Source organism: Chaetodon auriga, chromosome 24 (genome assembly GCF_051107435.1).
Source record: "Chaetodon auriga isolate fChaAug3 chromosome 24, fChaAug3.hap1, whole genome shotgun sequence".
NCBI classification, from domain to species: domain Eukaryota; kingdom Metazoa; phylum Chordata; class Actinopteri; order Chaetodontiformes; family Chaetodontidae; genus Chaetodon; species Chaetodon auriga.
Genome location: NC_135097.1, coordinates 6467884 through 6489352, shown reverse-complemented (window position 1 = coordinate 6489352; position 21469 = coordinate 6467884). Strand labels below are relative to the sequence as shown.

General features: G+C 45.5%; 3 protein-coding genes and 2 non-coding genes across 6 annotated transcripts in view; 3 read left to right on the top strand and 2 right to left on the bottom strand.

Annotated features, from left to right (window-relative positions):
- chd3 (chromodomain helicase DNA binding protein 3) overlaps window positions 1-6588 on the bottom strand; it is a 40107-nt gene extending 33519 nt beyond the window's left edge. For both annotated transcript variants that reach the window (XM_076725518.1, XM_076725517.1), the window contains exons 1-8: window positions 5889-6588; window positions 3301-3428; window positions 3022-3210; window positions 2812-2939; window positions 1421-1659; window positions 1185-1318; window positions 938-1067; window positions 159-334 (exon numbers count right to left, since the gene is read on the bottom strand). In XM_076725518.1, coding sequence (XP_076581633.1) covers window positions 159-334; window positions 938-1067; window positions 1185-1318; window positions 1421-1659; window positions 2812-2939; window positions 3022-3210; window positions 3301-3428; window positions 5889-6054 — 1290 coding nt within the window. In that variant the 5' untranslated portion in view covers window positions 6055-6588. The remainder of the gene's footprint in view (window positions 1-158; window positions 335-937; window positions 1068-1184; window positions 1319-1420; window positions 1660-2811; window positions 2940-3021; window positions 3211-3300; window positions 3429-5888) is intronic.
- A 3055-nt stretch (window positions 6589-9643) lies between these two features.
- trnan-guu (transfer RNA asparagine (anticodon GUU)) lies at window positions 9644-9717 on the top strand. Its single transcript has one exon. It is a non-coding gene; the product is annotated as a tRNA-Asn (tRNA).
- An 878-nt stretch (window positions 9718-10595) lies between these two features.
- Window positions 10596-10669, top strand: trnan-guu (transfer RNA asparagine (anticodon GUU)). Its single transcript has one exon. It is a non-coding gene; the product is annotated as a tRNA-Asn (tRNA).
- Window positions 10670-11051: 382 nt separating this feature from the next.
- Window positions 11052-14362, top strand: naa38 (N-alpha-acetyltransferase 38, NatC auxiliary subunit). The gene is made up of 3 exons (XM_076725248.1): window positions 11052-11134; window positions 11719-11893; window positions 12655-14362. The coding sequence occupies exons 1-3, from the start codon at window positions 11096-11098 to the stop codon at window positions 12777-12779; spliced, it is 339 nt and encodes a 112-aa protein (XP_076581363.1). The 5' UTR covers window positions 11052-11095; the 3' UTR covers window positions 12780-14362.
- dnajc3b (DnaJ (Hsp40) homolog, subfamily C, member 3b) lies at window positions 13508-20690 on the bottom strand. The gene is made up of 12 exons (XM_076725247.1): window positions 20160-20690; window positions 19115-19225; window positions 18801-18925; window positions 18600-18674; window positions 18354-18497; window positions 17967-18148; window positions 17678-17797; window positions 17246-17351; window positions 16944-17064; window positions 16510-16639; window positions 16253-16401; window positions 13508-15342 (listed from the first exon to the last, which is right to left on the bottom strand). Exons 1-12 carry the CDS (start codon window positions 20242-20244, stop codon window positions 15200-15202), a joined length of 1491 nt encoding a protein of 496 aa, XP_076581362.1. The 5' UTR covers window positions 20245-20690; the 3' UTR covers window positions 13508-15199.
- Between the last annotated feature and the right edge of the window lie 779 nt (window positions 20691-21469).

Here is a 21469-nt window from a genome sequence, read left to right as displayed (position 1 = left end):
CTCTATTCATCTGCTGCTCCAAGCAAGTAAAAACAAACCACTTGTAACTGTTTTTTTCACTCAGGTTTGCCAAGTAGATGTGTGGCTGGGGGAGAAATATGCGAACGAGGATGCTGAGAACAATCACGCGTGGAGAGCAGGCCCGGGCATGTACTCACGCAGTGCGGGCAGCTCCACTTGCCCTCGGGGGCCTTGTCCAGCTCGGGCTCGAGGCAGACGAGGTGGTAGGCTCGAGGACAAGTGTCGCACAGGATGATCTCTCCGCCCTGCTGGCACACCTCGCAGTAGTCCTGATGATCCGTCTCGTAGCCGTCGCCCTCCTCGTCACCCGGGACTGGAAGGAGCAAACACAGGCAGACCGAGGACAGGAGAGTTTGAAACAAGAGTGAAAATGTGTGTTTTTGTCAAGACTAAAAACATATAAATTAAAGCAGACCCGGAGATTTTTCAGCCATCTAAGAGTCTGACGTGTGGTCGTATTTTGGTTTTTTGTAAGAGTGATCACGGAAACCTGATCGAGGATGGTCAAAAAAAAAAATCTCTGCAAAAAAGGGGCAACGTGCAGGATGTGGGGACTTCAGAGTGGAGGATACATGTAACGGTTTGTCCATCTAACTTGCTAAATGCTTGTTGCTGAAGCTGTCAGTGTTGCCTCCTCTTGTAAAATCTCTACACGTTGGTCTGCTGCTGCATGAGTCATGTTTCTGCACAGTCATGATCACACGTTACATAGTTCAGCTGTGCTCAAACTGGTTGTAAAACTGGTTAAAGAGACACTTTAAACTCTTAGAGAAGACTCCTCTGTGTTCATGTCGGTTGTTGGAGTCTTTGCAGTGACTCTCACTGTCTTCTGAAGACTCATTTTCAGCATTTTCAGCACATTTTAACAATGACGATACCATCTCTGATGTACATAAAACAGGCAGCTGCTGCTCACTTTTCTTCTTCTTCTTGGCCGGCCGTCCTCGCTTGTTCTTCTTGACTCGGCCGGAGCTGTCGGAGCGAACCGAGGAGCTGTGGACGCTGGAGTCCTCCTGCTCGGACTCGTCCTCGTCCATATCGTCGCTCTGACAGAGAGCAGGGACGAGTGGAGGAGCCGAGAGGAAGAAAGAAAGAGAAAAGAGGTGAACGAGTGACAGCTGGAACGTGGACGGAGACGGAGGGCGAAGAAGATTTGTACTCACCGAGCAGCTCTTCTTCCTCTTGGCACCTATGGGCGACAGTTTGATCCGAATGGGCGCCATCTTTTTGGCCTTCGCTGCAGCCTTTTTCTTGTCTGGGACTCGAGGACTTTTACTGCGCTTCTTATAACCAGGACCTGGACGGATAAGATCATGTGCAACATCGGACATAAAAGACATAATGTGTACTCACGACACGACTACACACAATTATTGCAGGTGTAAAGCTGACCGCTGACCTTTGCCCTCTTTCGTCTTGGCCTTTCTGATCGGCGGCGGCTGCAGCGGCGGTTCAGGTGAGGCAGTCGCCGCAGAGACCTGCTCGGCGACAGCGATGGCGGCGGCTGCAGCGGCCGCAGCGACGGCAGCGGCGTTGCCCTTAAAGGGGTTGTTAGAGCTGAACTCCCTCCACTTGGCCCCCAGGATGGTCATCATCTTGGACATGGGGATCTTAGGATTCTTCTTGGCTATCATGGGCCTGAGGAGGGGGGGCGAGATGGTTGGGAGCTTATGTATTAGACATAAGAATTCTGCTTTTGCAAAGTAAAATGTTTTCCACTACAGCTCAGTCCAACAGCCAAATAACTTCCCAACATATACATGCAGTGGACATAACGGTAACACGCTGCTGGGAGTTTCACCAGGGACAGTTTATGTTGAGTGGTGCTGCCGGTGTCGAGGGAGGCCGGTCTGTGTGACGGCAAGAGGCTTGAAACTTTATACAATAAGTAGCCATTGCTCTGTTTTTTGTGCACACTGTACATATCCACCTACTGTTTGCATATAAAGTTACATTAATAATTCAGTATTTATTTCAGCACTCTTTGCACTCTGCACCTTTGCATTACTGTATTCTTGTTTACAATTCACAGTAGCACCAGCTTATATACAGACACTGTGACATGTATCTACACGCAGCTATTTTTTTCACCTACTTGTATGTATGCATATGTCTTTGTTCAGCTTTGTTGTGCTTTTTTTTAACTGTATGTCTATTTCTGTTTAAGTACAGTGACAGTACGACGAGTCAGAGTCCTTGTGTGGGTACAGGAGGTGAAGCTGTGTCTGATACATGCTTTGAAGAGGCAGACCAGAAACAAGCTCACATTCCTAAATCTGGCTGATATGAACCTTCCACCTAAGTGCAAGTATGAGACCAGTTTCTCACTATGAAGAGACACAGTGATGAATAAATTACATTAAAATGCAGCAATGATTTTGAAAAAAAATAAAGTTGTGTCGCTGTGTAAAACATGAATAAAACAATGTGATGATTTATTAATCCTTTCTGACATGAACGAGGTTCACCACTTCGTGAACACATGAATGTACGGAGAAACACTTTGTCTGAATGCAAATGATGGCATTCTGTGTTTTGGATTCAGGGTTGCAGCAGCAAAACTTTCAATAAAACCCTGAATCTTATGATCAGTTTGAAAGGGTTCAAGCCATAACCGTCTCCACTCAGCAACTCACCGACTGAAGCAACGACCAGTGGCATTTTTAACAATTAAATGCTGTACCTCCATCACCAACCAGTGTTTGAAGCACATGAAAAAACACTCTATTTGTGATGCTTGACAGCAGCAGCGCATCAACACCACGTGGAAACAAGAGGGAGAGACTGTACCTCATGAACTGGCTGAAGGCTTTGTAGTTGGTGAGTTCCCTGTAGTCCTCCTCCGTGAAGGTATGATCAACATCCTCCAGACCCCACTCCTTCGCCAGCTGGGCCGAGGTCTTCTGCTCTATCGGTTGCTAAGGAGAAACCACCCATCAGAACAGAGAGAAACCGGATCAAACGAGGGCGGACTCGCCAGAGACGACTCGGGCGCTTTACCTTCGTTGTTTCCTCCTGACTGCTGTCTCGGTCCCCGTCGTCTTTTTTCTTCTTCTTGGTTTTCTTCTCCTTCCTCTCTTTATGTTTCTTCTTTTTCTTCTTCTCTCCAGAGCCATAGTCGCTGGCTACGCTGTCCGAGTTCTCGCCGTAGTCTCTCTCTCTGTCTGAGTCTCTGTCTACATCGCTGTCCTGACACAACAGAGGAGGATATGTTGCAGTCAGTGGAAAAAAAGACAAAAAAATAAAAAAATCCAAAGCAGGACAGCTTAACAAACTTACAATCTTCTTGCGTTTTTTTGCTTTGGCAGGTTTCCCCTCTTTGTCTTTCTTCTTTGTGTCTTTCTTCTTCTTCGGCCGGCCCTTCTTCCTGCAGGGGACCTCTCTGTCGGATATCTCGGGCTCTTCGTCTGGGAGGAGAAGCAGAGGGGAGACGGGAGGCGTGAAAGAAAGACAGCTCTCAGAATCAGACCAATTATAATCTCCTCAACACCCAGCTAATCCCCTCTGAACGTAACCACACACAACAAAAGCTGTGTGATGGCCACGGTGGCTTCGGTGACCTCTGACCTCGCCGGAATTGACACATGCTAAATTAGATGGTTTGCCAGAGGGCTGTGAGTGAGACTCTATGTCATGGGGAGGAGTGACCAGCAACATTTAAACAAACTATCTCTGGTGTTTTTTGCCAGAAATCACCCACAAGTCCTGAAGAGAATGAATAAATCTAGTGTTATTACATTTACAAACTTTTGATTTAGGCAAATACAAGGAAATCCTTGTATCATAGGAAACTCTCAGGCACAGTGCATCTAAAATGCACGGATGTATCTCAGCTTCCAGGCAGCAAATGATGTGAAAATATCAGGCCAGTTATTCCCCACGGTATCTGTGCAATATCATAAGCCACGTTAAAGCTATTTAACCTGCAACCTGACCTGGCTTGGAGTAGAAAAAGAGAAGTACAGACAGACATGGAGAGACAGCAGCCTCGGCTTCAAAGGACAAACTGCAGCAAAGCGTTAAAGCATGACCAAAATACGGGCTGCGGTCTCCGCGATGTTTGATCGGCTGCTTTTTGTCGGATTTTATTGTCTGCCTTGCCTTTGTTGGTGAGCGCTCTCAGCAGCACCAGCAGCAGGCCCCCCAAACACCTCCTCTTCCTCCTCCTCACTCCCACCCCGTCCAAACAACCAACCCCTCGCTTCCCGCGTAGCCGTGCAGCGCGCAGCCGCCGAAGACACGCCGGGGGCGGCGGCAGCACGCACGCAGGGCTCGGTGATTCAGAGGCCGTCAGCGGGACGGTGCGGTGAACTGGAGCGACTTCTCTTTTCTCCCTGCTGTGCAGTTCCCGCACCGGGACCCCGACCACCGCTGGCAGGGGTCGTGAGGGGGTTAAAGTCCTCGTCGGGAAGCCCCGACACCATAATTTATCTGTCTGGCACGGCATGGCGGCGGGTCCGGAGTCAAGCTAATTAAGTCCAAAGACAATGCAATGGATCACTCCTGCAATATCCATATTGGAAATTACATTTTTATCATGTTATGTCACGTTTCCTCCATTCTGACATCTGCTCTGTGACTTTTCAGTGCTCTCATACATCTGCATTGCATCCAAACCAAACCATTAGTTATTATTCGCCTTTTATGAATAAACTGCAACCTTAAGGCTGCTGCGCTGCTGTTTCTGACTTCTCCAGTTGCAGTGGGGTGAACCAGCCGCTACTTTCTGCAGCTTCTACTTTCACTGCAACCCCATATGCAGCCCCACTGTCACAGAAACTTCCAGAATGTCATATGCACTCACTCAGTCATCTTTTGACAAGATCAATACTGCACATCGCTGCCGAGAGCAGCAACTCCTGCAGCACATAAACACACCGATCTGCTGGATGAGGATGCTCGATTAAACATTTCAGGGATATTATTTAGATAACTAGTGTGCTAAGCTACCAGAGGGGCTGCTGAACAGTCCCACCTCTCTGGCCTGTAAGTGAGCAGCATGCAGCAGTGTCCTATTTTGACCTGTCACAGAGACAATGGGGCAGGGGGGCCAAGTTTCTGTCTCACGCCACGATTTCACACTATGACCCAGCTTTCATGTCTGCACCGCTAAAAACGCATCAACTCCTCCCAATGATGGGTTATCTATGTATATGTAGCCTCGGGCCAGGGGAGTCCATGTTTAAGCCAACCTCTCTCGCCGAGAGCTTTTTACCCTTCAGCTTCGACCTTATTACCCCGCAGCCCGAGCTCATGCACATGTCATGTCGCGTCTGGGAGCTGTCAAACGGGGGATTTAAGGGACAAACAACTTTTGATGCGTGGGGGAAGCGGACAGCGGCGGTGGCAAGTTGCTTTAAACTTTGTTAGGACGTGATCGCTGTCGAGAGGAAGTGGAGAGGGAGAAAATAGAGCCCGCGACGGCACTGGGACACATCTGGCCGGTTGTGCGTTATTTTGTTTGTCTCTTTTGCGCTTTGTTGCAAACTGTTCCCAAAGCGCGCCCCTCTTGTCTTTTCTAGCCTCTCTTGTAGCTGCAAACATGGCACCTAAGGCGGCATATAGGTGCAGTAACTGGGTGTAAATAGGTTTTAGGTGGGGAAAACATGTGCGTCCTTTAAAAACAAAAAAACAAAAAAAATCTGGATTGGTAAATTCGATTTTTGGACGCGCGCACTCGACTTGTCCTCTCGGGTCTCTCCTGCACCGGGTTGGTCCCGGACGGGTACGCGTTTGGGGCACAATCCGCGGGTTCCGGCTACTTCCAACATGCCTCCATCTCCACCACCTTAGCGCCAGTTAAAAGTGTGTTTTTATCCCGTGTGCGCGCTCCCGACCTGTCCGCCAGCTTGCTTTTTTTACCGTACCTGGCGCGGCTGGTGTTGCAGTTTCCCGAGGCGCCGCCGGCGAGTTTATGTCGCTTGCGTTCTCGTCTAGGTCTCCGTCGTCGTCGTCTTCTTCATCAAAATCTCCTCCCTCGGAATTAACCACCATGCCCTCGTCTTCCTCACAGGAGCGTAGAGGAGAGGACATTATATTCCTGTCATCGGGTCCGTCCTTGTATTCAAAAAAGCGTATTCTCGCTCGAATGTATGATATTTATTTAATATTCAAATCGGCACAGGAAAAAGTGGGGGGCGTTTTGAAATATTTTACACTCGGCAGAGCAACAAAGATGGCCGCCCTCTTATATTTATTTTTTAACAACCCCCCCAATAAGAAAAAAAAATCCCCTTACATAAAAAATGGCTGACTATATTATTTCAGAAGGCACCCCCCTCCTCCTTTCCCTATCTCTCTCCGTCTCTCCCTGTGCGCGCCCCCTCCCTCCTTAAAAACGTACACATTGTTACAAGAAAAAAGGGGTGTGTGACTGCATGTAAGTTACATTGTTACTTGTTTGTTTCTTTTCTGTCTGTGCCCCCCTCCCTCTCCTCTCTCTCCCCCCTCCCTCTCTCTCTCTCCAAGTCCGGATCAGTCACGAACGCGACACACTTGCCTGGTGTCACTGTCACTTGCGAGATCACACGCAACAACTCTCGCTTTCTGCATTGCAGAGCCCGACACAAATCTATCAAATATGGCCACCTTATATTCTCCGGAGCCCCCACCGTTGTATAAAAAAGTATTTTGGAGCAGTGTGTGTGTGTGAGTGCTGGGGAGGGATTGAGAGAGGGGGGTTGGGAAAATCTGCCGCAGCCATGCCCAGACTTACATCAGATTGTATTGCTTAAAAATTAACTACTTGTGGTGGGGATGAAAACAATTGAGAATATGCAAACTGTACTCAATCCGCGCCAAAGCGGCGCGTTAAACGGCTCCCAGCGCGCGATCCGCCTCTAAAACAGAGCTTTCAAACGAAACTGGAGCGATTTTTGCGAGCGCTTGCTGCGAAATCGCACGCAGCCGGCTGTGTCAACTGGATGGCAGTAAGGCCATGGGAATCCCTGCATCCCATCCAGCCCTCAGTGGCTGCTCGGGGCACTTTTGTTTTGACAAAAGGAATTTTGATGTGCCTTGCGCGTTCAGAGCAAACCAGGGGGGCTCAGACAGGAGAAACTGAGGATGAAATCTGGAAAGAAAAAAAAAACAAACAAACTGCATTGTAGTGAAACGTCTGCATCCTGATAAGCTTCTGAAAAGAAAGCCGAGTGTGAAAAGAAGTAGTTTAACTGTTTGGTTTCATTGCATTTGGCTAATTTTATTGCATTTATTCACTTCAAGAAAAGAAGCAAACAGCGTTTAGATGAGCAGTTTCTCGCAATGACTATTTCCTCAATGCAGAAAATTGCCATTTATTACTACTAAGAAGCCTTTAATGCCCCGATTCACATGAGTGTCTCACCATCCTTGCTCACAGCTGACAATAAGATCTTCAGCTCTTTAATACAGTGTTTCATTGGTTTGAGCTGGAGGTTTGTACTCGACCTTGGTAATGTAGCTGAATGAAGAGGAAATCTTCACAAAAGTGGTGCTTCTGGAGCTTTTTCATTGCATTTAACAGCCTGCAGAGCAAACCACAAGACTGAGAAGAAACCTCAGCTGAAAGCTGGTGAGAGGACCCTCGTGTTAAGATGCTTTTCTTTTTTTTCCAGTTTTTTTTACTGATGTCAACGTTCATTTACACATCGTTTTGCTGGGCAGGGCTGTACAGAAAAATGCTCGTCCCTTTATGCCACTCACAAAACAAAAATGATATAACTGGATGAATAAATCGTGAGTTATGAAAACAGACTGTTTTATGGTGGAGTGCAGAGGATGAACTGAGGGGTCATGTCTTAGAGGTCAGCAGGAGGTTCATCTTTTTCACACTTTTTCACAACATTCATTCCATCAGTTGATCATTCATAAGGAAAAGTTTAACGAGGCTGAACTCTGCAAAAACTGGACTGTTTTAAGAAGTTATGGCACTTAACTAACCCACAAAAACGAGAAATAAACTGCTTTCCCTGCACATTTGTAGTTATGTAACAAATGTGTCACCTTGTGATGAGCGAGAGCGCCGTCACGTCACAAGTTTTCAAGGTATTTCAGGCTTTCCTGAGCAGCATGTGAGAGAAGGTGCCTGGATTGAACCCGTGGCATCCTGAGCACATGGCCGACGGCCAGGCCCTCCTCACTGCCCGCTCTGCGCTCTGTCTGCATACGTTACTCCGTCAGCTGCAGCTTCTACATCAACAACTGGATGTAAATGAGAATTTCAATTCAGCCTCATCTGCTGTGCACACTCCTCCCTCTCTCTCTCTCTCTCTCTCTCTCTCTCTCTCTCTCTCTGCAACAGGTGCCTGAACCGCTCCGGCTTGGCTTCCCCCGCGCCCACAAATGAGAAGAGAGGAATTCGTTAGTGCCTGATCCAACGGCCACATCTGCCAGGAGAGACACGGTGCAATGAAAGACACATGGGGGGTTGGTGGAGGAGGTGGTGGTGGTGTGGTATCTGTGCAGGGAAAGTGACTGGGCCCCCCCAACTAAGCCTCTGCCCACTGAGGCGTCTGCTGTTACCAGATTGGCCGGCCGGCAAAGTGTGTGTTACTATGTGTATTTGTGTGTGCAGGTTATGTCCCCCCCACCCGCAGCATTCATGTGTGTGTATTTGTAGCCATGACTGTGCATGGCTCAGTATGCGTCTGCAAAAAAAAAAAAAAAAAAAAAAAAGGTGAAACTAGCCAGGACTCTCATATGCTGCAGGCCCTGACACACTGCACTACTGTACCGTGGCCACCCACCAACCCCTCCTCTCTCCTCAGACACCCCCGTGTCCGTTTGGCAGGGAGACATGTCGAGGAGGATGAGAGGGAAAAGCGCCTCCCCTGGGTGCTGCGCTTTAGCTAACCCAGATTTTATGCAGTGTGACACACACAGAGGAAGACACCGGCTCCTGCGCTCCATTCAGAGCTGAGCTGTCTGAACAGAGGCAACCTGGAGAGCAGATAATGCTGAGATCACATTCGTGCAGAGGAGACGTTAGCTTTGCACGTCCCTACAAAGTGAACGCAGGACATATTCTTTTGGTGTTCAGCCTTGCATGAGCCAGTTAATAGGTTTAAATTATTGGTATTCTGCCCTTTGAGATTTAAAGCTTCTATCAGTGTTAAAGCTCTTCAAACTTTACTTATTGCTTAAAAAGTCAATCAATAACTAGTGTAGTTCAAAGCTGCTACATGTAGCACACTTCAGGTTAACAAAATACTTGTGGGTAATAATACTTTGAGGGGCAGAACAGAAGTTAGCCTGGACAAGGATGTTAAAACCACACCTGATACCAAATAGCCACGTGATCGGCCTCAAGCCTACAGATGTCTTAAGTCATTTAATTCAGACATTAAGAGCTAAAAAAAAAGGCATAAAACAGAAAAAAAAAACTGTAACAAAGGGTTAGCAAAACAAGAAAAGATGCAGTCCAGCATACCTGATGCTCACCTGTCCCTGCAACATTGTGACATCAAGGTGTTTTCTGAAGCGGCCCCACGTAGAACGGAGTCAGGCCAGGAAAAGATGCTGCTGAGAGTGCACACAGGGAGTCACATGATCATTATGGGGTCAGAACTTTTCGACGTTTTGATGTGAATAGAGAATATCTGTGGGTGTGGCTTGAACATCTAGGACACGCCCCTTGATAGCAGTCTCTGTGGCGCAATCGGTTAGCGCGTTCGGCTGTTAACCGAAAGGTTGGTGGTTCGAGCCCACCCAGGGACGGCCTGTGTTTTAAAAAGGAATGAAAACATAGGCTTCCGAGAATGAAGCAAGGATCAGAGGACTGTCAGCGACAGGGTGTCCTTGTATCCAAAGGTAACAGAATATAAAGTCAGAGAATAATTGAAACTGATCCTTAAAAAGCCAATTACCTCTACAAATCAGTTTCCACATCTTCCAAATAACAACAAAATACATGTAAATACATTCAGTATGCCATGTGAGCAAGCAATAATAAGCCACTTTTAGCTTGAAAGTAGAATAGGAAGAAGAGGAGGCAACTCATTATTGAACAGCTGTATTATAACTGGGGGTGTCCGTAACTTTTCTATTGAGGTACTCAGGGAAGTATCAGGAGATGGTGTTTGGTACTCACCCCATATGTAGCGTGGCCTTAACAAACACAGTCTAGTCTTCCTCGCTGTCATCCTCAGTGTCTCCCTCACTGTCCTCTGCTTCCTGAGGGTGGATGATGAAGATGCACCTCCCAGTCCCTGGTTGAGCCTTGATTAGAGGCCTGAGCTGGCATCCCCAGCAGCACCTCGGGCCCTCAGCTGGTGATGCTGGCTCCAGTGACCTCACAGGTGCCTGTCATGGTGGCTCCTCCACAGGTCAAGGGTATCATCCTCTCCTTTGCCCCTTCTGCTCCTGCACAATATGTGCAAGACACCATGAACCCTGGGATCAACTTTTCTCTGTATGTAAAGTATATAGGAATAAAAGTTTAAGGTCTTTAAAATAATTTATGGTATGTACCAACATTTAAAAACTTTGGTGATGGAAGATCAGGCCATAAAAAAATCCCTTCTTTGTTTCTCCTCTACGCTGAGATAACGTGTGGGCGAAGTTCGTCTAAGATCCCTTACTATGCAATGCCACAAGTCTCTGTGGCGCAATCGGTTAGCGCGTTCGGCTGTTAACCGAAAGGTTGGTGGTTCGAGCCCACCCAGGGACGAACGCTTTTGCATTCAAGCGACGAGCTGCTATTATGGATTTAAGCAACTACACGTCTATATTGAGGGGTACGGGACAGAGGAATAACGGGCAAATGTAAATATGTGGGCATTAAAAACAGAATAATAAACATCATTAGCGTCTGCCAGTCAACTTCCACTTTCTCCAAAGCACAAGATAAACAGATGCATTTAGAAATAAGCGTTATCACCCGACATTCTTCCACACTGTGAGCCTACGGGTTGTATAGAGATGATAGAGTTTACTGCGTTAAACATGTATGTATGTTATATTACATCAAGTTCGATCAGCATCTTGATGGTGTCGGTCCCTTTAAGAAAAACGGATAGTGAGTTTCCGGTTTAGCTGGTCCGTCCGAAAAATTGTTCCGCATGCAAATGCAGGAGTAGTAGAAGAAGAAGGGGTTATGGCAACAATGATAGAGGAAAATGGTCCTTCGACTCACGTATGTTTCTTTCTCTTTAATTTCTCAGCATTTTACATGATTGTTCACGGTGTTTGATGTGTCATAAAAAAGAGAAAACGGTTTTCTTAAAACATATTGTATCGCGATCAAGGCTTCAGTTGTGCTTAAACGTTAGCTGGTGGCTATTGAATTAGCTAGCTAATACAACTGATTTGTCACTTGTTAAAAGTATTTAATATTAACCTGATTTATCAGATAATAATTGCAAATGTTAAGCTACTTAATCTTTCTATCTAAAGAGTTATTAATATTAGCAAATCCGGCATACTGTTTCCTGAATGTAGGTAAGAAAATTGACGCTAACCTGACTACAAACTCAGGTGTGTGTTACTAGATTTGCAAGTAAAAATAGTTTTTAATATCGAGTAACGTCGAAAGCAGTGACTTATAACATAGCAATCAGCAGCTCTTCAAAATGTAAGCGCTAAATGTTTGTAGTTTTTTAACTTGTAAGGGGTGGAAACAAACATATTTTTGTGTCTCAGCTAATCCGTGATGTGACTGTTTGTTTCACCGTTAAATTCAGTGTTGGTTTGGTGTGTTACCCCTCTGTCGTCACCCAGGAGCAGTCTGACATGTCCTCATCGTCCCAGGCCAGGCACAAACTGGAGGGGCTCCTGAACAAGAACATGAGGATCCGCATGACAGACGGACGGACCCTGGTGGGGCTTTTTCTCTGCACGGACCGAGACTGCAACGTCATCCTCGGATCAGCTCAGGAGTTCCTCAAATCCACAGGTGGGTGATGAGGAAAGGTGGCCGAGCAGGATGAAGGCAACAGCAAGGTACTCCATTGCCAGAAAATTTTGGAATAGCCAATTTAACAGCCTATGGCGTCCTTTTTTTTTTTTTTTCTATTAATATATCTTAATCACTTTCCTCATTTCCTTTCCTTGCCTCCTCCAAGATATTTCCTGGTAGGAGACAAGTGGAAGAAGGGAGGTTTAGTTTGAAGCACCAACAAGTTGTGGTGGTTTGTTTTTGATTTTTGGATGTTTTTGCCTGAAGAGCGTTTTGTAATCATAGGATGGCACCCCTCACATGACTGCCATGTAACCGCAGTGCGTCTCATGTGACATCAGTGTGTGAAATTGCCATCAGAGCTTAAATTGAGGTCAGCTCCTCAATGCTCATCGTCTAGTCTTCCATTTTAAAGTTGCTGGAATTTGATTATTACAGGGTTTTAACCAGCAGAGCCATCGCTAAAATACAAACTCTGTCACTATTCAGGTGGGTGTATTTATTAAAGTTAAAATGGCATTTCTACTGACTTTCCATCATGTTGAACAATCGCATTCTCTCACAAGTTTAAGCCCTTAAATCATGGAGCATTTTCATTAAGCACCTTTAACGTATATCATTTCCAACAATAGCCTCTTTGAAAAAAGAAGAGAGACCTGAAAGGGTGACGATGGACTTTCGTTGTTTGATATGTATGTTATACATTTTAAAATTCAGTGCAAACTATGATTGTGTTTTCAATCCCTTTATGTCTTCAGACACATTCTCCCAGGGCGAGCCCAGAGTCCTGGGCCTGGCCATGATCCCCGGTCACCACGTGGTGTCCATCGAGGTGGAGGCAGACAGTCTGGAAGACGCACAAGGATTTGGAGCTGGCCATTGATGAAGCTTTGCCCCTTTGGACAGTGCAACTGTCTCTCTGTGAGCCGGCCGCATGGCTGCAGCCGGGCTCAAAAAGAGAGTGGACACCTTCAGTGGAGGATTTTATCAGTCACCTCTGCAGATGCAGCTGCAGCTGCAGATACAGAACTCCTGTGTCAATGTTCTGGATTTAGCCATCCCTTCTATGCTTGAAGATACGTCCACTTGCAGTGACAGCTGTGCAGTGCAACATGTGTGTGAAGGTGTGATCAAACAGCAGCTACCCGGAAGTGTTGTTTCAGTTCTGTGTACGGCAAACGTCTTCGCTTCATGATGTTTTGAAATGTATCGCTGTGTTTGAGACTTTGTGTTTGTCGTTGACAAAAATGGATGCAAAGTTGACTGAAGTTACCGCCTTTTGGCTCGTTTCTGAATTGAATATCATTTTAATGTGTCAGGAGCTACATGTTCATCAAAGAGGAACTCCACTGGCTTTATGCCCAAGCTGCATTGTGGGTAATACTGGGGCCAGGTTTTGAAAAGCAGAGACGATATCTGTGGCTCTGCTGCACTGAGTTTTTAGCTGTCCACAGTGAGTCTGACAGTAATAGTCATTTATTTGTATATGTACATTTTACATGGTACAAACAACTATTAACCGGTGGAGTGCTCTTTTAAAAGGAGGGGAGCTGGGGGAGAGTGTGGGGGAGCTGCTCCTTGCATGCCACGCATCAAGAAATTAGAACAGAATTCTGATCTTTTCAGTTTTTTAATTGGCTTGAGCATGTCAGCTGATTCCGTTTGGCAACAGTAAAATTGAAGCCACTAACAGCAGAAAACCCTCAAAAGGAAACCCAGAAATAAAACCGTCCCTCTCAGCTGATTTAAATACAAAGAGCTGGTCACATTCAGATAGGATTCAAAGCCATTGCAGTCACTGTATCTGGAAGCTAGAATTGACAGAATAACTTAGTTTGTGCTCAAAAAGTCAAAACTTAAAAAGAACATGATTTTGGTTCATGGTTAAACTCTTTCCTGGCTGTGAAACTGAGGCCTCTTTTGCAAAACTGCACTTTGAATTTCTCTGCAACTTGATGCTTTAGTTTTCAAATTGTCCCCGGAGCTCCTCAGACCTGGACCTGATGTGCCGCGCCAGCTCCAGCTCCGCTTTTTTTGTAAACTCTTTGTAAAAATGAGGCTCTCAGATAACCGCCTGGTTTGTAAAGGGTCTCTGAAAGGCTTTTAAAAAGCCTGCAGTAACATTTCAGGAGTGGAGAACGTGTGGAGTGGTTTTTCAAACATAGGGGTAAAAGTGCAAGCTGTCAAAGCCATGCTTTGAAATGAGTGAAAAGGAAAAGAACGAAATACTACATCTCTTAATTCAGTCATCAGTCCCTTCGCTTCTGTGCAGAAAACGGCTTTTCCGACCATGTTAATATGTGAGTTTTAAGTTTTATAAGTTACATCCATAATGTTTGGTGCTGGATATAAATCCAGCTGAAGATAAAATATTTCTACCCAAATACAGAATTCACACATTATTCCAATTAGATAGCTGCAGAAAACAAACAAAAAAAAAAGTACTTTAAAACAGATCAAACACAATCACAGAGCGGCACTGATTTAAGATCCATAGGATTTCAAAACTCTGAACACCCACAACTACTTACCATCGATGTAGAAGCTCAACAAAACGCGTCCTGATGTCAGCATGTATAAAAATCTTGGTTCTCTAGTTCAGAGAAGGTTTGACACGGTCAAAAAATATAGACTGAGATCAGTAAGCACGGATTCCTTTTGAAAGAATACTGCGAGCAGAAACCAACGCGCTGACGGTCCTCCTATGTCGTGTCCAAGCAGGAGCTACTGCATTAAAAACAAGAGTCTCTCGAGGAAAAGGCTCAAAGAATGGCACAAAGAAAGAAATGAGAGACACGACCCTGATCCCAGAAAGGCTGGGACGCTGTGGAAAACGAACAGAATGGGATTATTTGTTAATCTTTTTTGACATGTGCTCAACTGAAAACCTGTGGGATGCTCCGAAAACACCTGTTTGGATCATTCCACAGGTAAACAGGTCCAATGGTGACAGGTGGAAAGGCTCAGTTGTTTTTATTTCCGTTTTACACAGCGTCCCAACCTTTTTGGAATCGGGGTCGTAACAGCCGACACCCCCGACGTCCCACCACCTTTTCATTCCTACGGATCTGAAGTGTTGACGCAAAACTTCATTTTCTCCGACCGCGGCGACGACCGCTGCCGCTGCTCGGTCCTTCGTTTTTTTTGTGGTAATTTTTCACTGTAGTAAAAATCAAAGTTTCAAGTAACCGACAAAACTGTGCGAGCTGAAGCACAAGTTCTGAGGAAGACTTCTCTGTAAATCCGCCGCCGATCTTCCCCCGATGTCCCCACCCACCCCTCGTGTCGCTGAAGTCCTCCTCTCTAGTTTTGGTGGAACTTGAAGTGGAAGCTGCCGCCGGACTGAAAGGGGTCGAAGTGGAAAGGCCAGGTCTGCCCTCCGCCTCCGCCTTGCTGGTTTTCCGGGTCCAGGGGATCTTCACCTGCGTCAAACTTCTGCCTCATTTCTGGCAAGACAATGGGAAGAGTGGAGGGACAAATTTAAGGCAGTGGAAGCTCAGTCATAGCTTTACATGATCTGTGGTGACGCGCTCGCAGAGATGAAAAAGGCTAATCTGAAGAGTCAGTGCAGCCACAAGCATGCTAAACTGGATGAGCTCCAAGGACAAATGCAATTGGATAATATTAACGCTCTTCTGCAGAGTTTGGAGAAGCAGCTTTATGGTGAGCGAGCTAATAGCTAAGACGCTGAAACCTCATTCAGAAGGAGAGTTTCTGATGGAGTGTCGAGTTGCTGCTGTGGAGCTGCAAACACCAGACAAATTAAAGCTGTTCCAAAGTGTCAGTTTGTCTGGAATAATTCAGAGAAATGAAGGAAAACCTGTTGTGGAAACTCAGGGACACACACATCTGTGTGATCAGGCCTCAGAGCTGAACCTCGAGCTCCAGCAGCTTCTCGGCTCTTTCAAATGTGAAATCGTTTGCAGTGAAATTAAAGAACAAAGACCTGCTTTGACATCTGAACGTGCTGCTGAGTGTGAAAACTCCTTCAGGCATTTGCTGAGAGGTTTCAGGACATGAAGAGTAAACAAAAGGAGCTGAACATATTTGCCGTTGAATGTGGAACCAACTGATGTGAAAACCCACAGCCTGAAGTCACTAAGCTGCAAAGCAACGACCTGCTACTGAGAGCGGCTCTTTTCAGGACTGACTCTTACAAAGACTCCTTTCTGTTCATGACTGACTGACCCAAACCTGAACAACCGGCTGCGAGTATCATCATCATCATCATCATCATCATCATCATCATCATCATCACTGCTATCCGACAAACTGAAATGGCACTTGACAGGAAAAAGGTTCACCACCCTCAGCATAAGACCTCTGGTTAAAGGAATAATTCAACCTTTCACTGACCTGGGTCGGTGAGGACCTCTTTGGCCGAAGCGATGTCGATAAACTTCTTTTCGGCTTCTTTCTTCTCGGACTCGGACTGGAAGTTGTCAGGATGCCACTGCTGCGCCAGCTTCCTGTACGCCTTGATGATCTCCTGCTTATTCGCATTCCTGAGTAAAGCAAAGCTCGTGAGAGTCAGATGGTCCGAGCCGCTCGATCTGTAAGCGTTTGTTGTCATTCTTGAGGATGAAAACACTGTGACTGGTTGGACTGGTTACCTGCTGACGCCGAGGATCTTGTAATAGTCCCTCTTACGAGAGATCTTGAGCAGTTTCTGCGCTCGCTCCAGCCCTTCTCTGATGTCGTGGTTGTCGTCGAACTCTCTCGCCTCTTGGTAGTCCTCCACGGCTGAAGGGAGACATTAGAAAATACACGTTTGTCTGCCACACATGTGCTCTGAATGCATCTGGACGACACTAAACTTTAAAATAACCTGTTTTTTCGATCCAGAGTTGTTTTCTTTTCACGACACAATAAAATCCCAAATTACATCCTGGTAGTTTTGATATCTTGAACCGCGGACAACCCGCAGAAGAGAACACAATACATCTACCTTTATGCATTACGTCTCCTCTGCTTCCTGTTTGAACTATTATTCCTACAAGAATTTTCTAGATCAGGCTTTGAGGCTGAGGAGGGGGAGTCCGCTTACCTTTCTCGTAGTCCTGGTTGAGGATGTAAGCCTCCGCTCGGTCTCGGAGGATGTTGGCGTTTCGCGGGTCTCTCTGGTGAGCTTCTGAACACACGTCTATCGCCTCATGAGCCAACTTTAGCTAGAATTGGCAAGACAGAGGGATGCTGTGTTGGCAGAGCGTTGGAAGAAAATCTGACCTCAGACTATCTTTAAAAATAGAATTTCATGCTGACTAATAAACCTTAAACTCACCAAACGTCACATCTTCTGTATCATTTATCACAGAGAAAGAAGTTTAGGGTCTACAGGTGCAGGCTCACCTTGACGAAGCAGAAGCAGATCCTCTCTTTGGCCAGGTTGGTGTAGTACGGGACATTCGGCTCCGTCTTCATCACTGATTCATACTTATCAATGCCTTCCTGATACCTAATTGCGCATGAAGAGAAAATTCAGCCTCAGCATCAGCATCAAGATGGAAATGTTAGCTACTTTTTCCTTGTACTTCTGTTTTGTTAAAGTGTCAACAAGATATTAAAAGACCAGGCATCACATGCAACATGCAGGCTGTGAGCTGGACTTTAGCTTGAAATAAAGGCACAGTATACGCTGTGACTCATGAAACCACTAGGACTAATTACGTGTCTGAGGCTGCACATGAACAGTTAATGCACATGTTGTAAATGTATGTTAGATGTCCTGAGCTGATCATGATCCAGCAGAGAAAAGATTAGCAGTCCTGCAGAAGTACCGACCTTTCCATGTGAATTAGCTCCTCCGCTGAGTCCAGCTGCTTGCTGAGCTTTTTCACCTGCTTGTAGTGGCTGAAACACTCTTTGTCATCCTGGTCCAGCTTCAGACACTCTCGGATGTGACTGCACAGAGACAGACCAACAGGTGGAGCGAAGAACCGAGAGTGAGAAGAAGATTTTGGCTCCAGGAAAACAACAGGGTGTGACAGGGGCCCGAGGGATGAAAATCAGCTTTGTTTGCATGACTCAGCCCACTGAATCAACGTAGTTTGTTTAAATAAACAAAGCTCACTTGAGTGACTCGTGGTGTTCTCCGAGGCCGTAGTGCAGCATGCTGAGCTTCAGGAAGGCCGCGCGGTTGTCGTTGCGCAGCCTCGTGGTCGGTGTCAGATCCTGGATGGCTTTCTGTGGATCCCCCATTCGGATGTAACATTCTGCACGAAGCTCCCGCGACTCGGGATCCCAGGGAGAGATCTGGAGAAAGAGTGAAGAGACGAACTGATTCAGCTCAAAAGCATGAGCATTATATGCCTTTTTTGACACATTGTTAACTAATATTTGATATAAAATGCTAAATAATCCAACAACACATCTATGAACATACAGACAAAATGCACGGAAACTGCTTTAATCTGAGCTGCCAAACAACAAGCTTCTCTATCCCAGAGCTGACACACACCTCAATGACTCTCTCTAGCACGGAGATGGTAGCGCTATAGTCCCCTTGGTGGTACGTGGCATGGGCCTCCTCCTGCAGCTCCTCTAGCTCATTTGCTCTCATCAGCTGGTCCTGAGCTTCTTCGTGGTCTGGGGAACGCTGCAGCTATGAAACAGGTAGATTCCTCATTTAACTGCATGAATCATTCTGGCTGTTTCAGCCAAAACCCCAGAGGGACAGAAGTAGTGATTTAGGGCTTGAACTTACCACGGCTTCAAAGTCCTCCCGGGCCTCCTGCGTGTTGCCCTGCTTTAACAGGATGTTGCCTCTCTGCAACCTGGCCTGAAAGTGCAGGAGCATAGGCAGGATGACGAGAGGAGAGGAGACCCAAGACACAGAAAGAAACGTGATGAGTATACAGATACAAAATAAGGAATCTGTTTTCTTTAGACTACAAGGTGAGCTTACAGCAAGGAAGTCAGGCTTGAGCTGAATGGCTCTGGTCAGGTCCGGCAGGGCGGATTTGGATTTTCCCATAGCCAAGAAGACCGCAGCTCTCTTGTAGTAGGTCAGGTAATTCTTAGAGTCTCCCTCTGTAATGTGTCAAGAACACTACATTTCTGCTCTGTACTGAAAGACATGATTCTGTGGGAAGTCAGTAAGTGTGCTTATGTATAAGTACGAAAGAGGACAGGCGTTAGCGGAGACTGAAAATGTCAGCCAGCGGTGAGAGCATAAATGTGTGTCAGCGTGTGTGCCGGCATGTCTGTGTGTAACCTTACCCACAGCAGAGTGGTAGTGGGACAAGGCTTCAGCCAGCTGACCAGCAGCCAAAAGTTTGCGGCCCATCTCCAAGTGGTGCTCGATCTCGACATGAGTCGCCCCCAAGACCCCTGTAACATGAAACGGTGCTTGAGCCCCGCTGGGAACATGTGACTGACAAAGAGAGGGCGACGACACGACAGCGGGAGACCATGTTGTAGCCCCACATCATGAGACAGGAACGGCTAATTTGTCTTAACGTTTTAAATCATTAACTCAAAAAGCAAATGTGATTTCATTCAAGTAATTTCTCAATTTATTTTGAAAATCCCCTAAAAACAAGATGGTGCATCTCAACAGGCTTATCCTCTAAAAATAATGATTAAAAAAAGAAAAAAGTTTTCAATTAGTGCTGAAGAAATTGGTCACTTGGCATCATCTAAATTTTTAGAGTAAAATAATTGCTTTTTTTTTGTCTTCAAAAAAACAAAAATGGCTAAAAATATATATATTCTTGTCATTTAAATATATTTGGGTTTTGGTTGGATGGGCAAAATAAGTAATCTAAAGAGGTCAATTCGAACTTATTTATTTTAAATTCTATATATTTTAGACATAAATCGAAGTAAAAAAAACAAAATAAAACCATAATATATATATTATATTACAGTTGTATGCAGCTTGTAAACAAGTAAATAATTCGGTTGTTCTTTACGGAGGTAACAGTGGAGGTGTGGAGGGGCTTCAGAGCAGAGCATGTAATCTCACCAGCTGTTTTTAGCTATTAACGCAACGCTTAAACACCTCGTACACGTGTTACTTTTGGCTTTTGCACCCTCAATAATCTCTGCTGGAGGAATAGCTCGTCTCTGACTTTCGTTTTTGAGCCAGTCTCGGAGGGGTGGGACGTCATGTAACCTAACCCAGGTAAGCTAACATTCCAGGGCAGCTTGGAAAACTTTTAGCCGCTGCAAACGATAAACACGCTGGAAACGTCTAGAAAAGTATGCGGTGGTGTTTGAGAAGGCGTCCAAAACTTATTTCTGAATGTAAAGCCAGCCTTACCGTCCAGCTGGATGTCCAGAATGACACACAGCAGCGACAGGGAGCACAGGACCCCGCTGAGTCCGGTCCGCCGACACGAGTCCATCGCTGAAGTTATTCACGCTTTCACACCGGAACCAGCAAACTTAACGCCTCTGCTTTCAAATCGAGTGAAAATGCTGAATTGTTTCATTGAAACGGTGATGTTCCTTCTTAAATGTTCATCGTTTCCCTCCGCCGGACCGCAGAAACAGATACGACGGTATATTTACGGTCCCGGCCTGACAGTATTCCGTGTGGAAATAAAGTACGCAGCTCTAAGGTTCCACCAGAATTGGTGACAATTTAACGGCACTTTGTCACCTTGACGGGGTCTCGGTGGGCTGCGCTTGAACTTAAAATACCTTCAGTTAACATAATGATGGAGAAGCTCAACAGCTGACGACCTGGACACTTTGTACACGAAGCCTTTCTGTCTCCGGTATCGTCTCTCCGCCCTTTCTGCCCTACATTTCCGTGGTTGGTCCACATGCCGCACTTCCGCGTTCGTCTAGAAACGTGGGCTGCTCTCATTGGTCGGACAATTTTAACACTGATCCCACGGCCCATACCAGGAAACCCCGCAGTGCAAGTAATTACTCATATTGCTAACCAATTACGGCGTCGTTTAAATAATTGTGGTTGCACTTGATAATCCTGCACCTTTCTTAACGGGAAGCCCAAAGTTTACGTTATCAATGTGTCTCATATATGGAGGCCTATTTCTGCCAAATAAAATTGTGTGCATTTTTAATTAAATATGTTATTTTACTTAACTTTATTTTGCTGTATCATTATTGTTCTTGTTACAATAACTGTTTTCATTCATAACCACTACAATAAATCTATTATTAGTAATATAAATTCATATATCGCTATTATGTTATTCTAACATTTTTCTATAGGTACATATATATCAGTATAGATAAGTGTAATTTTTCTCTCCCTTTCTTTTAAATTTATTTTCTCATGCACAGCTGGACATGTTTGTGTGTTCTTCCAATAAAGTATATATCTGCATGAAAACAACTCAGTATCACCTAAGTTTTATTCAGTAGTGAGTGTGTTTTAAAATACGTTTTTATCCTCAGTGGGAGCTATGTTGCTGAATTTCTCATCCTGAAATTACATGCAATTTTCTTATGTAGATGGTGCAGTGTCTTTTAATTATAAACTACAACACTGTAATATATGTTTCATACATAAAGAAAGAAAAAAGCTACTTTTGCTGCAAATTTCCATTGTAAAAATGAGTAATTTGATGGAACTGTAACATCTGAGTCACATGGTAT

What these genes read in the sequence shown, in the direction of transcription:
- dnajc3b (XM_076725247.1), bottom strand. Translation starts at nt 20,244, where the DNA reads ATGGACTCGTGTCGGCGGACCGGACTCAGCGGGGTCCTGTGCTCCCTG. An exon ending in GAGCTAATTCACATGGAAAG is followed by an intron (nt 17,352 to 17,677) that starts GTCGGTACTTCT and finishes ATGCGCAATTAG; the next exon opens with GTATCAGGAAGGCATTGATA. An exon ending in AGAGGTCCTCACCGACCCAG is followed by an intron (nt 15,343 to 16,252) that starts GTCAGTGAAAGG and finishes TTGTCTTGCCAG; the next exon opens with AAATGAGGCAGAAGTTTGAC.
- naa38 (XM_076725248.1), top strand. Translation starts at nt 11,096, where the DNA reads ATGGCAACAATGATAGAGGAAAATGGTCCTTCGACTCAC. An exon ending in AAAATGGTCCTTCGACTCAC is followed by an intron (nt 11,135 to 11,718) that starts GTATGTTTCTTT and finishes GTCGTCACCCAG; the next exon opens with GAGCAGTCTGACATGTCCTC. An exon ending in GGAGTTCCTCAAATCCACAG is followed by an intron (nt 11,894 to 12,654) that starts GTGGGTGATGAG and finishes TTATGTCTTCAG; the next exon opens with ACACATTCTCCCAGGGCGAG.